This window comes from Mandrillus leucophaeus, unplaced genomic scaffold, assembly GCF_000951045.1.
Source record: "Mandrillus leucophaeus isolate KB7577 unplaced genomic scaffold, Mleu.le_1.0 Scaffold22, whole genome shotgun sequence".
Taxonomy (NCBI): domain Eukaryota; kingdom Metazoa; phylum Chordata; class Mammalia; order Primates; family Cercopithecidae; genus Mandrillus; species Mandrillus leucophaeus.
In genome coordinates this window covers 5,760,939-5,779,112 of record NW_012102254.1, presented here as the reverse complement: position 1 = coordinate 5,779,112, position 18,174 = coordinate 5,760,939, and the positions used below count along the sequence as shown (strand labels likewise).

At 43.0% G+C, this 18,174-nt stretch overlaps 1 protein-coding gene across 3 annotated transcripts in view; it reads left to right on the top strand.

The window, feature by feature from the left end:
• Positions 1–18,174, top strand: part of EXOSC7 (exosome component 7) — a 35,165-nt gene that overhangs the window by 10,177 nt on the left and 6,814 nt on the right. For all 3 annotated transcript variants that reach the window (XR_001006191.1, XM_011981106.1, XM_011981107.1), the window contains exons 2-6: positions 1,880–1,981; positions 2,287–2,381; positions 9,823–9,988; positions 14,226–14,296; positions 17,951–18,074. Coding sequence is in view for 2 of the 3 variants with exons in the window: in XM_011981106.1 (XP_011836496.1) it covers positions 1,880–1,981; positions 2,287–2,381; positions 9,823–9,988; positions 14,226–14,296; positions 17,951–18,074 (558 nt within the window). In the remaining variant the exon portion in view is untranslated. The remainder of the gene's footprint in view (positions 1–1,879; positions 1,982–2,286; positions 2,382–9,822; positions 9,989–14,225; positions 14,297–17,950; positions 18,075–18,174) is intronic.

Sequence of the window (18,174 nt, the reverse complement as noted above, 5' to 3'; positions counted from 1 at the left end):
GGACATGAAAATAGCATAATACAGAGAAGAGGAGAGTGACATTTCTCTGAGCATACTTTTCTGAGTTTTGTCTCTTAGAACTATAGTGATAGCTCACAAACCCAGAAAGTAAGTAAGTAAAAGTAACCAGGATATAGGAGAACCCAAAATGGAATACAAAAATTTGCAAATGAAAAATAGCCAGGCATGGTGGTGCGCCTGTAATCCCAGCTACTTCAGAGGCTGAGGCAGGAGAATTGTTTGAACGCAGGTGGCGGAGGTTGCGGTGAGCCCTGCCATACTGCACTCCAGTCTGGGTGACAGAGTCATAGTCTAAAAAAAAGTTACAAGTTACAAATGAGTCTGTGTTACAAGTGAATAATGTAACCACACTGAAGGGCATGTGGAAGAAAAGAACTCAAGTAACTGGAAAACAGTATTTTGGCTGAATACTATGAGGCTAAAGACAGAACTTTATACAAATGCTGTGCGCTGTTAGTAAATTTGTTTCTCACAGGGGTATGGATTAGAAGTTTGGAAACTATGTGTATGCTAAGATTGAACAAATATAGAAATGCATGGTAGATAATAAGAACCGGGTTTCTCCTTCTTTGAGAAAGAAGTTACAAATAAGAAAAGGAGGAAGGCTAGAATGAACCATGTGGTGTTAGATTGGAATTAGCTATCAGTATGAACTTATGGCTTTTTAATAGATACGTAGATAGATACAGAATTACATGTAGATTTGGGGGGGTGGCGGGGGGGTGGTTAGTATACATACCTGTATTTTTTAGCTCTGTCTGCTAAGAAGTTCTGAAAGAAATAATATTCCAACAGCAATGAACTTAGAGCCTAGATCCTGGTTTTCAGTACCATTTCCCAATAAAAGCAACCAGGGCTTCTTGGAGAAAGGCTTGATCCCTAGGGCTGGACAGAGAAAACACAAGAGGATAGATATCTTGTGTTGCAGAAAGTATATAATTACTCACAAAAAGTTGGCAGCATGTTGAAAGAGCACAAAAACTAACCCAAAGAAGCCCCCAGTGGCCAAATTTGGAACACTTTGAGCAGCAAAATAACTAATGATAGTAGTGGATTATAACCATAGCATAAAAGATACCAATGAGTTGTACTGATATAAGTAATTGAAGGAGCAAATAAATGGGCAGAAGGAACATAGACCTCCCTGAAAACCATCTTGTGCCAAAAGAGTCAGCAAACTTCCTGTAAAGTATTGGATAGTAAAGATTTGGGGCGTTATGGATCATATCTCCGGCCCAACCACTCAGCTCTGCTTTTGTAGTGCAGAAGCAATCATAGACAATACCTAAACAAGTGGACATGGCTGTGTTCCAGTAAAACTACAAAAACAAGGTCCCTTAGTTTGTTGACCCTGTTCTAGAGACTGCCTCTTTAGAAGATTAGGTGTCTTTCCCTGTTTACACAGTAGATCTTGTTGAATTTTAGGGGTAGGAGGGCTTCAGTTGAGATGATTGTACCCTGTAGCTCTGACACATACACTACTTGGTGCAATTTAAGAATTGCAGATTTGGGGAGAGGTGGCTTATTTTGTCTCTTGTTCAGATCTTGTTTTTGTGTACATATTCTGTATAGTGGTATGTAGTGTAGATTTTGCAATCAGACACAACTGGCATGGAAAACTAGCTTTGTCTTCACTAGCTGTAGGACCTTGGACAAGTCGCTCAACTTCTCTGAGTTTCTATTTCCTCATATGTAAAATAGTAATGTGGTTAGCTACAAGGACAGAATTTTAGATGATCCACTAAGAGGAAAAGATATTCTGCATATATCTTCTCTAGGGGGAAAATGAGTGAGTCAGTTTAGGAGTCTATTATTGGTCTGGGGTGACAGCTATAGGATTGTGGTTGTTAACACCTAGGAAGACCTCCGCGTGGATGGCCGTGGCTGTGAGGACTACCGATGTGTTGAAGTGGAAACCGACGTGGTGTCCAACACCAGTGGGTCCGCCAGGGTCAAGCTGGTGAGTACTGTGACCATGGTTGAAGCCCAAGTGGAGAAATGAGTAGACACTAAGGAATGAGCTGCTGATGCCATCTGGCTTTTGGAATGCAGATTACTCTTGGGGAAATCAAAGATCCAAGCCAAACTCAGGGAGGAGGTGTCTCCATATCTGAAAGACTGCTCACCTCCTCCAAAGACCACTTTCCAAGTCTTAGCACTGCTCCTAAAAGAGTCCCCCAGGGGTGTATGTCCAGAAGAGGAGGGAGGTGGTGGAGCGCCTGGCTGCCTACTCTGAGTGAGGACCCTTCTTGCATGTGTCTGCAGGGTCACACAGACATCTTGGTGGGCGTGAAAGCAGAAATGGGGACGCCGAAGCTGGAGAAACCAAATGAAGGCTACTTGGAGTTCTTTGTTGACTGGTCAGTACTATGCAGATATTTCTAAAGAAAAAATTCTAAAGAAAAATGATTTTAAAAATGAAGATTCAGAAAATGAACCTCTAGTTTCCTGTTGAACCCACTTTTATACTTATCATTCAGCCATCCAGCAGGCATTTGCTGACCTCCTCCTATGTGCCAGGTACATAGTCAGGACTCTTGGCTTGAGTCCTGCCCTAGTCTTAACCACCTGGCTATTGCTGGCCTTGTTTTCCCTGTCCAGTAAAGGAGGACATCTGCCAGGCAGCCTAGCGCATGATTGTGATGAGGGTCAAATGAAATGATTGTGTTATGGTGCTTTGAAAAATATCATACACAGTAAGGATCATTTGGTCTAAAATGTACTATTTCTCTTCCTATTCTAGTTCTGCAGAAAACTGTTCATGATTTGCTTGACAGATGAAGCCTAGGGTCAGCCAAGCAGCCTGACAGGTTGAGGAAGTGGCAGCTAGGCAGGCAGTATGGGTACTGAGAAGAGAGAGGGCTCTGTAGTGTCTGCAGCCAGCCTTGGGCCAGAATGTCACTTCCTTCTCTGGCCAGCTTTGTGATCTCAGGCTGGTTACTCAGTCTCACTGTGGCCAAATTTCTTCATCTAAAAAATGAGGATAATAAAGAGGAAATGAATAGAGTGAGTACTTAGCACAGTGACTGAGACTCCCAGTGGGCTTTCAATAAGTATTATTTTTCCTTATTTTGTCAGTAAGTTCAATAAGTATCATTAGCTCCACGTTCTAGGGGTTGGGGCTTTTTATTGGGTTGCTGGCCAGGTCCCGTCTTCTATCAGTTACCTTGCTTCTGGAAGTCAGGCCTTCTTGAAGTGGGTAAGGATCTCTGTGGGCTCATGCTGGGTGTAGGTATATAATGTTGACCCTGTATCAAGATCCCCGAGACCACCTCCACATTCAGAGATTTGCTGGACTTAGCATATAGTGATACTCACAGCTAAGGTTTATTATAGCAGTGAAAATACAGTAACTTATTTGTGACATTTCTGCCCAGGAAAGCCCATTAGAGACTCAGCACCCAAGATTTTTACTGGGGGCTGGTCACATAGACACTCGCTGCTTAATACATAGTGAAGTTTTCTAAAGGAAAGCAAATGTTCAGCATAAATGATATTATTTGCACAATATAGGCACAATGGACTACCCCCATCAGTTTACTATTGACTGGGAATAGTCTGAGAGCCAGGTTCCCAGATGGCAGCCAAGGGCCAACCCTGCAAACAGACCCTTCTGAAAATAGCAGCCTTGGACCGCAACGGCAGCTCTTTTCTGCACAAGTGTTAACCCACTTCTGTAGGGTAGTTACAGTCTTCCAGTCTGAACTTCCATACACGGAAGCTGATTCTCACAGTACTCCTGTAAGAGAAATGACAAATGAGTTCAGAGAGGGTAAGTGACTTTCCCAGGGTTACAAAGCTAAAAGTGCCAGCTCAGGTCTGTCCAACCTGTGAATCTTTGCTCGGTTTACTTCATGCAGCCTATAGAAGTCAGCTTTGGAGGGCTGCTCTTGGGGAGTCCAAGAACTATCCATGTTCATTTTTCTGGTCAGTTTTTTTTCCAGCCCACTCCTGTCCTCTGCTCTGGTCGCCCAAGTCATCTCTCCTGGTTCTGCTCATCTTCTCTCACCAGCTTGAGTTGTCCCATGGAATTGGGACATCCTCTTAAGTTACTGTGGATGATGGTGACCTTGTTCAAGCCCCCAATTTATCTTTTCCTTTGTTCTTGGAGGAAGCAGAATGCCTCTGGTAGCCTTGATCTGCCTAATTCAATGCAGTAAGCAGTCACTGAGGAGCAGACAACGTATGAGGAACTGTAATTTGCTTTCTTTTTCATCTCCTTCATTACCTTCTACCTCATTCATTTTAAGCAGACCAAAGACATTCAGCCCAACCACACCAAAGAGAGGGTGTTGCCCTCAGATGCTTGGTATAGGGGATACATTTCATTGTGACTCTGTGTCTAAATATGACTCCAAGTTAGCCTGCTGCTCTTATCCCTTTCTTGTCCCAGCTGTATAGGAAGAGTGACTCTAGTGTGGGAGGATCCTTTGAGTTGCCTCTTCCCAAGATCTGACTTCTAGAAGTAGCCTGTCTTTCTTGCCTTAGAGTGGTTGCCTCGTGGTCTCTTTTCCTCCTCCGTGGGTCTCAATCCACAGTCCCAAGAGCTCCAGTTTCTACGTAGTTCTCCTGAATTGATTTCTCAAGATGGACAGTCTCAAAGTGGCACACTTTAGCTTCTTTAAGTGGCTCAGCTAATGTAATCAGCCCAGCAAGTAGAATCACCATGAGAGTCACAAAACCCCATTTCCTACAGAGATGAGAGAGGTTACCAAGCACTGATGGCTGCCACCTGTATCAGAACCTCACTTGAGCCTTCAAGGAGCATAATTATTTTAATTGCATAAACAAGCATGTCCTTTTATTCTGAATCAGTGAATAGGAATGGCTTCTGGACACCTGTGGATGTGCCGAGCAATAAGGGTGCCTCACGCCCACTCCCACCTGGACTCCAGGCATAGGGCCTCTGCTGGAGAGCTCAAGGCATTTGCCTATCCACAGGCTGAAACATAGTTGCTACCCAGCGGAAGGAAAGAAATTGGTGGTAATGGTGATAGTGGTGGTGGCGGCAGTGATGGTGGTGAGGGTTTCTTCTGCTGCTCTGAGTCTAGTTTGATTTAACTTCTTGTCAGCAACTTCCAGTTTTAATTAAATTCCCAGGGGTAGAGAGGTCTCAGAAAACTAATTGATTTTCTGCTAACTCATTTCACTTGGTTTTGTCTGCTTGGAATGATAATACATGGAGCCAAGAAAGACATTGTCGCCACCTCCATAATTTACCCTGTTTCTTGGGAATGATGAACAATCTTTGCTATAGCCCTCACAGCCCTTTGGAAAGACTGCTTCACTGACCCTGAGCCCTGCTCTAGAGAGGCCTGGCAGCACTGTCACTAAACTGGGAGCAAAATCTGACCTTTTCATATCTTTGGTGTACTGATTGTAGTTGAGAGTAGGCTATTTTAAATGAGAACTTGGAAACTTTAGGAAAAAGTGGTTTCTACCTAAAGCCCAAGAGGAAGGTAAGATTTTAGTGAGCTGGTGTGTCACCCTGTGCTGCCACTAGGCGGTGAGCCTTCAAGTTGCTTCTCAGTTCTCCGACCATTGTGTTGATGGGTTTAGGACTGTGGTTTAGCCTCTTAGAGAGACTTAGGTTTTTAACTAGGGGAGTTTAGGAGAACATTTTTCATTCATAAATGTTTCAGGATGCTCTGCACTTGTCACTTCCCTTTGGGATCTTAAATATTTTTCAATGTGATCAGTTGTATTTTTCACTAAAATTCAACCAGAATCTTCAAGCCTGCATTGGTGGGTAGAACCACTATATCTGGGTTCCTTGCCTGCTTAGTGCTGTTAAAGGGGACACTGTTCCTGGCTGAAGGGCTGGGGGTGGGTACAAAGCAGAGAGGCAACCTGCAGAAGCCTTTTGAGGCTAATTGTGATCGAAGTCTCCCAAGCTGATGAGATAACTCTGGCAGAAACTTCAAACAAAGGCTTGTGATGAAAAGCTCAGAATGTACTTACTATTGGTCTGGTACCCATTCACAGGAAGGCTTCTGCAGGCTCAGAAGTGAGCACATGTACACACAGAGGAATCAGCCTTAGGGCCTGTGCTGGGGCTAGATGACTACTGGAGGGGTAAGGCCCGAGTTAGCCCTGCCTAGATACCCACTAGATCACTTTTTCTGCTATGGGCCTGGCCTCACCTGGCTGTAAGGCTTCATAGATTTGCAGGCCAGATTGATTGCCAGCCAAACAACAATGGGCCCAGTGTCTAGAGTCCCTTTCCAGGTAGGCATGGCCTTGATCTCAACCTACCCCAGTTAAACCAGAGATGTTCCAAGCAGGAGGGTAGAGATGATGAGTCAGAAGGGGTGGAGGGCTGGGAGGGGTAGCATTCCCGGGATCTTAATTAGTTTATCCAGCTCAGTAAACAATTTCCCACAACTCTGGAAGAGGGACTGGTCATGCTTTATGAAGGGTCAGAATTGGTTTTGGTAAATGCAGAAAGCATTTGGTTTTATGCCCAAAAGACTGAGTGTGTACACCCCTCACTGAAGGAGTAGATTGTGAGGCATATGAGCAGGTGGCTACAATTACCAGCCTGTGTTTTCTTTCTCTGTCTGTCTAACAGAGCAGAACAGCTTTTTATTCAGGGCTTCCTTGATCAACATTCCTTGACTCCAACATTTGTGGTCTAGTGATAAGTCCCAAGACCCGAGCACGCATTCATTTCCTTGAGGCAAAAGGTAAAACCAAGGAAAGTGAATCTGATTAATGTTAGACTATAAACCAAGCTTGCCAAATTACAGATTCAAGGAGAGTTCAGGGAAGCATAGCAGATAAGGGCCAGGCTGCCTGGGTTAGAATTTTAGCTTACCAGGCACAGTCATCTTGTGGCCTTGGACAAATTACATAACCTCTCTGTGACTCGGTTTTCTTATTTCTAGAATGGAGTCAATACCTCCTAGGGTTGTTGTGAACACTAAATGAGTTAATACACCTAAAAGTACTAAGAGTGGTGTCTAGCTCATACTAAACGTTCAAAAAAAAGGTAAGGTTTCCCTTCTTATAAAATGAGAGAGTTAGACCATCTGGGATCTCACAGTGTCATCCCACAGGTCAGATCCCACCTGTGAGATTTTTGTTTCACATAGGGATTTTTGTTTTTAAGGTGGACCTTTAGTCAGGGCTGGAAAGTTTGCCACAGCCTCCATCATTCTCTATTGGTTATAGAGAATGATTTTCTTATTAGTTATAGAGAGTGGCCCTTTGTTCAGATACATGTAGTAACCTTGCTGACTCCTATAGGCATTTGGGTTTTTATCCTCTGGAGATGGTCTCTAAGGCCTGTTCCAGGTCTACATTTCTGTCAGAAAGAGTCCTTGGGCTGTGAGTGCCCAGTAATGAAGTGGAATCCTCATTTCTCTACTCTAGCCTTTGTCTTCACCCATCAGCAGAATATGGGGTCTCTGGCTGTCTTATGCTACTTAAAGCATTGTACCCCATCCCCCACCCTGAACAACTGCCTTCCGTTTTCCCAGCCTCCTCTCCAGAGTCACTGCACAGCTGTGGCACCATCCAGACACAGGAGAGTTCCATGGGCTCATGAGTCTCTGAACCTTCCTCTCTGTCTGACTGCTGGCTACGCTGAAAGAATAGGGGTGTGTGTGTGTGTGTGTGTGTGTGTGTGTATGTGTGTGTGTGTGTGTGTTTTAAGCCACTTAAAAATCGGTAAAAATTTCCACTTTAACCCAGTGTCCAAAGAAACCAATGAGGCATGGGTTTGTTGTTGTTGTTGTTGTTGTTTGAGACAGAATTTTATCTTGTTGACTAGGCTGGAGCGCAATGGCACCATCTCAGCTTACCGCAACCTCTGCCTCAGGTTCAAGTGATTCTTGTGCCTCAGCCTCTCAAGTAGCTGGGATTACAGGCATGCGCCACCACGCCCAGATAATTTTTCTATTATTAGTAGAGACAGGGTTTCTCCATGTTGGTCAGGCTGGTCTCAAACCCCCAACCTCAGGTGATCTGCCTGCCTTGGCCTCCCAAAGTGCTGGGATTACAGGCGTGAGCCACCGTGCCCGGCCAGGGGCATGGTTTTATAGGTAGATTAATTTAGACAGTTGGACCTGGGAAGCTCTATAAATTGTCCCCTAAGGCTGTAGAAGAGTTAGTGCATTAATCCCAAAGAAATTAGTCATACCCAGGAGCATGTGCCCACTACATTCAGGGAAAGAGAAACGTTTTGAGCATAAGCATCTCTGACTGGATTTGTGTACACAGAAATCTCTGTAGGTGTATTTTTAAGCACTTAAAACAGGGACTTAATATTGATTGCTTAGTGTTTAAATTAGAAACAGGTTATGTTTTGCTGGCTGTGCAAAGTAAAAACTTGGTCCCTAGTGACTTGATTATTTCACCATAAACGAGCTGCTTTTCTCGGCTCAATGCCGAAGTCCAGCAAAGGCGGGGAACAATGAGGTTGCTATGGCAGTAATAAAGTCTCTTGGGGACTTAAAGGGGATTCTGCTGGCTCACAGTGGTAAAGGAAGAGTATATAATTAGAGAGGCAAAATTTTATGTAACGACGTAGTCTGATTATTTTAAGATTAATTCTTCCACCTATATTACTAAGTGAGTTTTTTTTAGTGTTATACAAATTGGGTGGGCACTGCCATGGGCCTTCACACAGGTTTTGCTTTGCCTGTAATCTTCCTGCCTCTCTGGCCTGACCAGCTCTGTTCATCCCACGTTTGAGGTCTCCTTTAAACTTGAACGCTAATTGACATTCTTGCGCCTCCCTCCCCCTTCCACCTCACTGTTTGCTCCCTATCGTGAAACTGCCCTCCCTCACTGGAACCGCTGGCTTTGGGTCCGCGTCCGCCTCACTTAGTCTCTAGGTCTCTGGTAGCTGGTGCAGGGCTGGGTACCTTCGAGATGGCCGAGGGGTCAGAAGGCTTTAATATGTGATTTTACAGAGTCTGTGCTGAAACCACCGGCTTCTTAGCTTTCTAGTCCTTTATTGTTACAGTAAAATGATTACTATAATGTTTACTTACCTCACATACATATTAAGGGTTCGTTTGTATTAAGCCAAAACCCTCGGAAACGTCCTGTTAAACACTTCAGTGTTTTTACAGTGGCTAACGTTGAATCCTGTTAGTTTTGTTGAGGTTATTGGGCATAAGTATCAAGAAGCCAAAAAGGGAAAAACAAGTTTTCCTCTTGAAAAATGTCAAATGAAGGAGGTAACCTACTACTTATGAGCCAACAGTCTTTCCCTTGCTTTCTTTCATTTTCCTTCTCTTCAGTACAGTGATATCTAAAGTTTCTATCATACATGTCTTTTAAGTCATTCCAGAAAGGTTATTGTACTTACATTGTGGTTTTTATATTGAGAGTATCATAGTGTATTCTAAAGCTGTGAAACTAGAGGTGGTGTATATGACGAAACCCCTCTGTAACCCAGACTGCTTCATTCCCTAGGCCTCTCAGCTTCCTGGGCCTGCCAGACAAGAGTATTTATTATACTCTGAAGATAAGAGAGTTAATTATTATCAGCTGAGGTTCATATTACCATCACTCTCCTGTTTCTCTTTGACTAAAGATGGCTTCTGTTAGAAGCTATTGGGAAATTCCGTAACATACGCTGACAAATCCAGGTCACAGTGCTGATCTGGTTCATTACATGTGTCTGGAGTCAGGAAAAGTGGCAGATGCCATCCTTTCCTCATCCCAGTGACTTTCTGTTGAGCAGCTAGCTCTTCCAGCATTCTGCAGGGAAACCAGAATGAAGCCTTGTCTCCTCGCTTTTTGCACTTGGAAAGACTCACCCAGTTTTTTTGTTTCTGTTTTGTATAGTTCAGCCAATGCTACCCCTGAATTTGAAGGTAGAGGAGGTGATGACCTTGGCACCGAGATCGCTAACACCCTCTATCGGATATTTAACAATAAAAGCAGTGTCGACTTGAAGACCCTCTGCATTAGTCCTCGGGAGCACTGCTGGGTTCTCTATGTGGATGTGCTAGTGAGTATTACCCTGCTGAACTGGCCACATTGTACCTTTGTTGGAAAGACTGGCCTACTTTCCTTCCAGTGCCTTTTTCCTCTTCAGGTGGATGCTTTCAACTTATAGGGTGAGATTTGTTGGGAAAAGATGGTCTCCTATAATAATTTTTTAAAAAATTAAATACAACATAGATGTAAGCAGCATATGTATAATGCCATTCTATAATAAAATTATAGTCATATCATGGTAGCACCTAAAATTGCCCATAAAAGTTGTCTGGGAAGAATAAAACAAGAGATGGTCTCTGGATGGTGCCAGACAGAGTTAGTGGGCAGAATTTAAATAGGTTGGTACATTCTGTGTGAAAGGATGATAAGCTGTTTACATGCATTTTCATTTAAACATCATAAACCTGTTGCAAATGGACACTGTTATATTTCCCATTTATAAGTGAGGAAACTAAGACAGAGGTTAAGTAACTAGCCCAAGAGGTCTCAGCTTGTGAGTAATGCTGTTGAGTCTCAAAGCCAGGTCTGTATGATGTGAACACCTGGTGTGACTTCACTGTGCCATCGTTTTTTTAAACACCTCAGAGCCTGCCTGCCCCTAGTTTCCTGGGTGAGGCCCCAGAGGCCCTGCCTCCTCCCACACAGAGTCTACTCACCTGGGAGCCTTTTGAGTCCAGCCCTCCATTTCCTCCCTTGTACTTTGCCTCCCAAATACTCCTCTACCCATGTTTTGGCACTCGACAGTAACTTTTCTGTGTAGCTCTAATTAATTTTGGGTTTTTTTGAGATGGAGTCTCGCTCTGTCACCCAGGCTGGAGTGCAGTGGCGTGATCTCGGCTCTCTGCAACCTCTGCTTCCCAGGTTCCATCGATTCTCATGTATCAGCCTCCTGAGTAGCTGGGACTACAGGCACAAATCACCACACCTGGCTCATTTTTGTATTATTAGTAGAGATAGGGTTTCATCGTGTTGGCCAGGCTTGCCTGGAACTCCTGACCTCAAGTGATCCACCTGCCTTGGCCTCCCAAAGTGCTGGGATTATAGGTGCGAGCCACCGTGCCTGGCCTTAATTTTGCTTTTGTATAATCCTGTAGCAGTTGGTTGCTTGTTTATATACAGGATCTTGTTGGGTCTGTTTTATTCCTTTTTGTTAAATTTTGTGAACCTTGAGATTAGCAGCTACATCTTCCACTTCAGATTAAGGACACAAAGCTAAGCTATTAGCCAAATAGATTATTTAATGAATGTGCAGATAAAGGAGATCTGTGAACTGACAGTGAACTTCATGAAAAGAAACAGCCTGGCTCTGCATGTTGGCTCTACTGAAACAGGGTGGAACTTTCTAGATATTTTTAAATTAATTTGATATTGGATGGAGCATAGTCAAAAGGTAGCAGTGGTAACCATTATCTAGCAGGTTACTGTTGCAATGCTACCACTAATAGGTAAAAATAATGAAATTACAAGTCTATTTGCTTTTTCTGTCTCTCATAAGTGTGATGCACCTTGTTGTGTGATTCCTACTAAGTAGGCAATTTTTCAGGTCTTGGTTTTGAGGAGGTGAGAACTGGCAGCCTGTAGTCCTTACTGAGGATGGTAGAGGCAGGCTTCATAGTTGCCCAGGGAGGTGCAGCTCCATGGCATGAACTCTCAGGTTCCATCCTGTGTCTGAAGAATATTATGTCCACTCCCCTTCTCCACTAGAGAAAGTTAAGACACAAGTGTTGTGGCGCACTGCATTTGTCCTTTTGTAATCCTTCTGTGTTCATCCTCAGTATTCATGCACACTTGTAGTTTTGTAGGATGGCCCACTGATGGGGACTGATGTGCTTTTGATTCAGTCAGTTAAAGTCAAAGTAACAGAAGCCTATTCTATTAGGGAAGGCTTTTACAAAACTGATGAATATTGGGACATTATCTCAGCTCAGAAGCAGCCCTCTTCAGTGAGCAGGGGATACATGGTGCACAGGAGTATCCAGGGGAATGTGCACTGTGTCCCTGTCATCTGTAGACCTTTATTTTTAAGACTCCTGGCATTTGGATTTCTTCTGAAATATTTTTTAAAGGGTTTTGCTTATTTTGGAAGAAGACATGAACTTTGAAAATGTTGTCATTTTCTGACCAGGTCCAGTGACTTATGCCTGTATTCCCAGCACTTGGGATGCCAAGGCAGATGGATCACCTGAGGTCAGGAGTTCGAGACCAGCCTGGACAACAGGGTGAAACCCTGTCTCTACTAAAAATACAAAAATTAGCTGGGTATGGTGGCGCACACCTGTAATCCCAGCCACTGGGAAGACTGAGGCAAGAGAATTGCTTGAACCTGGGAGGCGGAGGTTGCAGTGAGCCAAGATGGTGCCACTGTGCTCCATCCTGGGAAACAGAGTGAGACTCCATCTTTAAAAAAAAAAAAAAAAGTTGTCATCTTCAGAAAAGTTTTTAATGAATTAGAAAAGCATTTTTGAAAATGATATTATTAATGAGGCCGATCCATTTTTGGCATTCACATAATTTTCATCAGTGGATGGGTGATATACTGAGTAGATTGAGTCCATGTTTGAAGCGAGGTGGTGGAAATCTGTGAAGCAATCCTTGAAGCAGGATAGTGGAAAATAAATCTCCTATTTTCTTTTTGCCAACTGGTCTGGGTAGTCCTCAGACAGAGCCCATGTTCAAACAGATATTTGCTGGGCACCCTGCCATGTTTTTATACTTATTTACTTCAAACCTGTTACAGTCAGATAACCCACCTGTTTCCAGTATTGTTTTTTTCCCGAGTTTGGTTATTTTATGAGAGTGAAAATTTAACTTCACGGAAATTTCACTTTGCTTTGCTCTTTATAGTTCTCTGATGGCATCAGTTTTTACTCCAAGAGGGATAACTGTTAGAACTTTGTTGCACTAACAACACACAGCTGACCTCTGGTGGGGTGATTGGTCACAAGGCTGTCTTTTGATGGGTTCTTTCACAAATAATCACCAACATTCTTCATAACAGCCCTTCTGTTGGGCTCTGGGGATAAAAGGATGAACAGAACTACAGAGTCCCAGCCTTTAGGAGTTCACAGTTCAACTGAAGAAGAGAGAGACTCTAAACAAAAACAGAAATACATGGCTTTTCTTTCTGTGTGTGACTTCTCACCTTTCTTATTTGGGGCAGCCCAGTCGGCTTTATTCCATAACCTCAGGCCGAGGCCTCTCTAAAATAAGGACAGAAGGATATGCCACCTTCCAGTTAAATGTGCTCTAATTTTCCCTGCTAGATGAGCACACATAAGTGCACTCAACACTTTTGCTCATGGGCAGAAGCTTGTCTGAGAGACCTTAGTCTTCATTGTAGGTAATGTAAAACATATAGTATTTAATGTCTGAGCGTCAGATATACATTGATCGTTATGTACGAGAGGTAATTACAGTAGTGAATGTGAACCTAGTAGCAGCCGCCGCAATATCAGTAGTCACTGTTTTCTCCTTGTTTTGAGGCCGGGCATGTGTTAGCAAATATTGGAGTGACACTTGGAGTACAATTGGGAGCTATCTGGGGCAAAATAAAGGTGATCAGTCCCACCTTCAGGGCAGCCCCAACTGCCTGAAGTGCCTATGAGAGGAGCACACCACAAGCCATGGCCTCTGAGTGTTGGTACCGCAGCCCTGGTCAACTGTGACCTTGTGTGCATGGGCCACATAAGCACAGCCATTACAAGGCAGTGCTTGTAATTAGGGTGAAGGACTGTGTCAGTGAGTTGCAGTCATTGCATGGCTAGCCAGGAGAGCAGCCACATGTTATCTTTATTTTATAAACACACAGTCAGCATTTCTTAGAAATCAGTGTCCTTGACCACAGAATAGATTTGGGAAAGAAAAAAAAATCAGTGCCTGGCCGGGTGTGGTGGCTCATGCCTACACCCCAGCACTTTGGGAGGCTGAGGCAGGCAGATCACTTGAGGTCAGGAGTTCAAGACCGGCCTGGCCAACATGGTGAAACCCTAAAAATACAAAAATTAACTGGGAGTGGTGGCACACACCTGTAATCCCAGCTATTCGGGAGGCTGAGGCAGGAGAATTGCTTGAACCTGGGAGGCAGAGGTTTCAGTTAGCCAAGATTGCACCACTGCACTCCAGCCTGGGTGACAGAGCGAGACTCTGTCTCGGAGAAAAAAAAAAAGCAGTGTCCTTTAACTGGGGCAATATTTAAAGTAATAAATGATGCTCGTTTTTTTTCCTTTTTCAATTCCTGTCTCCCTTAGCTGCTGGAATGTGGTGGAAATTTGTTTGATGCCATTTCCATTGCTGTAAAGGCTGCTCTCTTCAATACAAGGTAAGTCTTCCTGGAAACAGCTCTGCAAACCTGTGGAGAACCAGGGCAGACACTTGTAATGGAACACTGAGGAAATTTCTACTGTAGCTCATATGTGAAGATAACAGCAGATTTTAACATTGAAAATGGTGACATCTAACGTTAAACTCCAGAAAAGATAGATTTCGTAACTTAAAACTACATATATACGTATATTCTGTATTTATTTTTTGTATTGTTATTTTTATAGACATCTACCATTTAGAAAAATATTAGAAAACTACAGAGAAGCCAAAAAGAGTAGACGCCACCTACAGGCCAACTATCCAAATACTATTACTGGGTGAACTCTATGGGGGCAAGGATTTTCCTGTTTTGTCCTTGCCTATATTCCTAGCACCATGAACAGTGCCTGAAACATAGTAAGTGCTTGCATATTGCTTGATTGTACACATGTATGTTCTGAAAGCAGGGTAACAGCCTTCCCTTTGGCTTAAGAGGAAATGGCTATTCCACGTGGTTCATCTTTCCAAACAGGTTGTGTAGAAGGGACAAATTGCTATGGTTTTTTAGAGTTGACATTTATCCTGACTGATTATTATTCCCCCTTCTATGCTCCAAGTACTTTGAGGAAAATTTGCAGCATTTATGAGTAAATACGTGGGATAGGGTGTTCATCCTATGAGAGAGCCTACGTTAAGGTAACAGAGGATCCTATTAAAAAATGAGGATTAGAAACTTCTAGGGATATAACCTAAGGACATAATTGAATAAATGAGCAAAGATATTTATTCTAGGATGTTCATCACAGCAGCTTTGTAATGGTAAGAAACTGGAAACAACCTGAGTTTCACAATGTAGGGGATCGAAGTCCGCACAGCAGCCTATTTAAAGGCATGTTATTATGGAAAATCACTCACTAAATGCCATCCCCTCATCCTGGTTTTTGTTTGTTATATTTTACTTTGGTAGTTCTTATATTTAATATGTCTGGAAATAAATATGTACCCCCAAGTGGTCATTGTAATTATTTTTCAGTGCTCATATTTTGGCCAACTTAACATTTATCTGTTTTTTAGAGCTTTTCTATGATGAGTTTAGACTCCCTGTGTAATTTAGAGTAGACAAAAATTGCAGGCTGGAGTATTTGTTGAAAATGAAAGCTGTAGAGTCCCCCACCCCTAGTTATGCCTCTAGGCTCCTTGTTGAGACTATTTGAAATGTGAGCCTGGCACTCTTGGCCACTGTGGGAGCTTGCATGCCAGATCCCACAACAGTGGCTGGTGCTTGGGCCCTGTTGGGGAAGGAAAGGAAGTTGTCATCTGATGTATCTCGAGCCTCAGAAATGACTCCTCATCTGCCAGCTGGTTACTATAGGCACCCAGGCAAAAAGAGAGATTGGGAACCACACAAGGCTGTTTAGCTGTTGGGGAGGTACTGGGCAAACTGTATGCCAGAAAGGTTAACCCAGCTGCTCAGGTGGGGGAGGACACCTGTCATGGGCACAGCCATAGTCTCATCCTCAGACCAAGAACAGCCCTGCAGGCAGCAAGGAATGGGGACTCTAAGGCATCGAGTCCCCCTGGTATGTGGAGAGACTGTTGGCATATTCAGGGTCCTTTAGAAGGGTAAAGGCCACCTGAGGGTATTCTTTAGTCCTTCTACCTAGTCATGTTGTAGCGTAAATGGTTGACTGACTTGTTCAAATAGGATATTACTTAGTATTTAAGAACTTCCCCTGATGGGAAGGCTCCAACTGGGGAAGACCCTTACAGAACTCCTTGGCCCTTGTGGACATTCTCTGGCTGAAGCTCCCCTGATGTGTTATAGATGCTGCCTTGTGTATGGATGCCCAGCAGGGCTCAATCATGGGGGGCTTTTGTTAGAGGAACTGGGAAAAGTACCAATGCTATTTCCATTGCAGGAGCTGGATGGACCACCTCTTCCTTCCTGGCTCCTCCACCCTATCCTGGAGTGAATTGACTTTATAGGTTAAATGTGTTTTTCAGTACCCAGCTAAAGAAACAGAATGTTGCCAGCACCCCAGAAGCATCCCACACCTTCTGTACCCCCGTGCAATTACACTCACTGATGATAACCAGCATCTTAAAAGAATAGATTACTTTTGTACTTGATATAAATGGTATCATATACTATGTTCTGTTTTGTGTCTGCCTCATTCACTGAGCATTGTGCTTTGAGAGATCTGTGTCGCTGCCTTAGTCATAGCTTGCTTTTTGCTGTATGGTGTTCCATTGTGTGACTTTGTCCGGTCTGCTGTTTATCCAGTCTACTGTCCAATCTACTGTTGTTTATCAGTCTACTGTTGATGGCCATCTGGTTCGTTTCCAGTTTGAGGCTATTACAAATAGGGATGGGTATCATGAACATTTTTGTGCATGTCTTTGGTGCACATATTTCTCTATTTCTGTTAGGGAAGAGTGTTCTGGGTTATAGAGTGTGGCTATCTTTAGTTACTGTAGATGCTGCCAGTTTCACAAAGTGTTTTACCAGTTAACACTTCCACCAGCAGTGTATATAAGAGTTCTGGGTTGTTTCACATCTTTGTCAACCCTTACTTTTTTTTTTTTTTTTTTTTTGAGATGGTGTCTCACTCTGTCTCCCAGGCTGGACTGCAGTGGCATGATCTCAGCTCACTGCAATCACCCCCTCCCAGGTTCAAGCGATTCTCTTACCTCAGCCTCCCAAGTAGCTGGGATTAAAGGTCTGTGCTTCCACACCCAGCTAATTTTTGTATTTTTAGTAGAGATGGGGTTTCGCCATCTTGGCCAGGCTGGTCTTGAACTCCTGACCTCAGGTGATTCTCCCGACTTGGTCTCTCAAAGTACTGGGATTACAGGCATGAGCCACTGTGCCCAGCCTTTTTTTTTTTTTTTTTTTTTTTAAATAGTTATTTTGGTGAGTGTGCCTTGGTATCACAGTGTAGTTTTAATTTGCATTTTTAATAGATATTTAAATTGAGCACCTTTTCTTGGTTTATTGGCTACTCGGACAGCCTCTTTTATGAAGACATCCAAATATATTCTATGTTTGAGTCTTTTGCCCATTTTTCTATTGGGCTGTCTTTTTTAATAGGAATTCTTCACGTAATCTGTCAGATAGTATTTTCTCCATCCAGATTACATTTTTAGTTTTTAAATGATGTCTTCTGATATAAAGAAGTTCATGATATATATTTATATAATGTAAATGATATATATTAGTAAATATATATAATATATATACACATATATAATTGAATATATAACTTTTTTCCCTTTGTGAATCCTGTTCAAGAAATAGTTATCTACTCCAAGGTCATGTAGATGTTTTTTTCTAAAAGTTTTATTGTCTTAGCTTTCATTTTTATATCTATGGTCTATTTCATATGGCTTTGTGTGTGTGGTGTGAGGTAGGGATTGAGATTCTTTTTTTTTCCATTGGGATATCTGATTGACCCAGCATCGTTTTCTAAAAGATGCCTTTCCTCATTGCATTGTGGTGCCTCCTGTGTGCTTTTGACAGGGATGACAGGGATGAGGATGATAAAGAATAGGCGTAGTGTATCTTTCTCTTGTGAGACACAGGGATTCCAACTCCTATTCTCAATCTTAAAAAGAAGTTATTTTTTCTCCTCCCAGTAAGTGGGAATTTTAATTGTGCTTCTGCTTCCAGCATACCAAGGGTTCGAGTTCTGGAGGATGAAGAGGGGTCGAAGGACATTGAATTGTCTGATGACCCTTATGACTGCATACGACTAAGTGTGGAGAATGTCCCCTGCATTGTCACTCTGTGCAAGGTATAAGCTTGTGTTTTATGTTTTTTGTCTTCCCTGTGGGTATGGGTCTCCTCCAATCCCAACCTGCTGAGGTTACTTAATAGGTTAAGAAGTTGCAGTA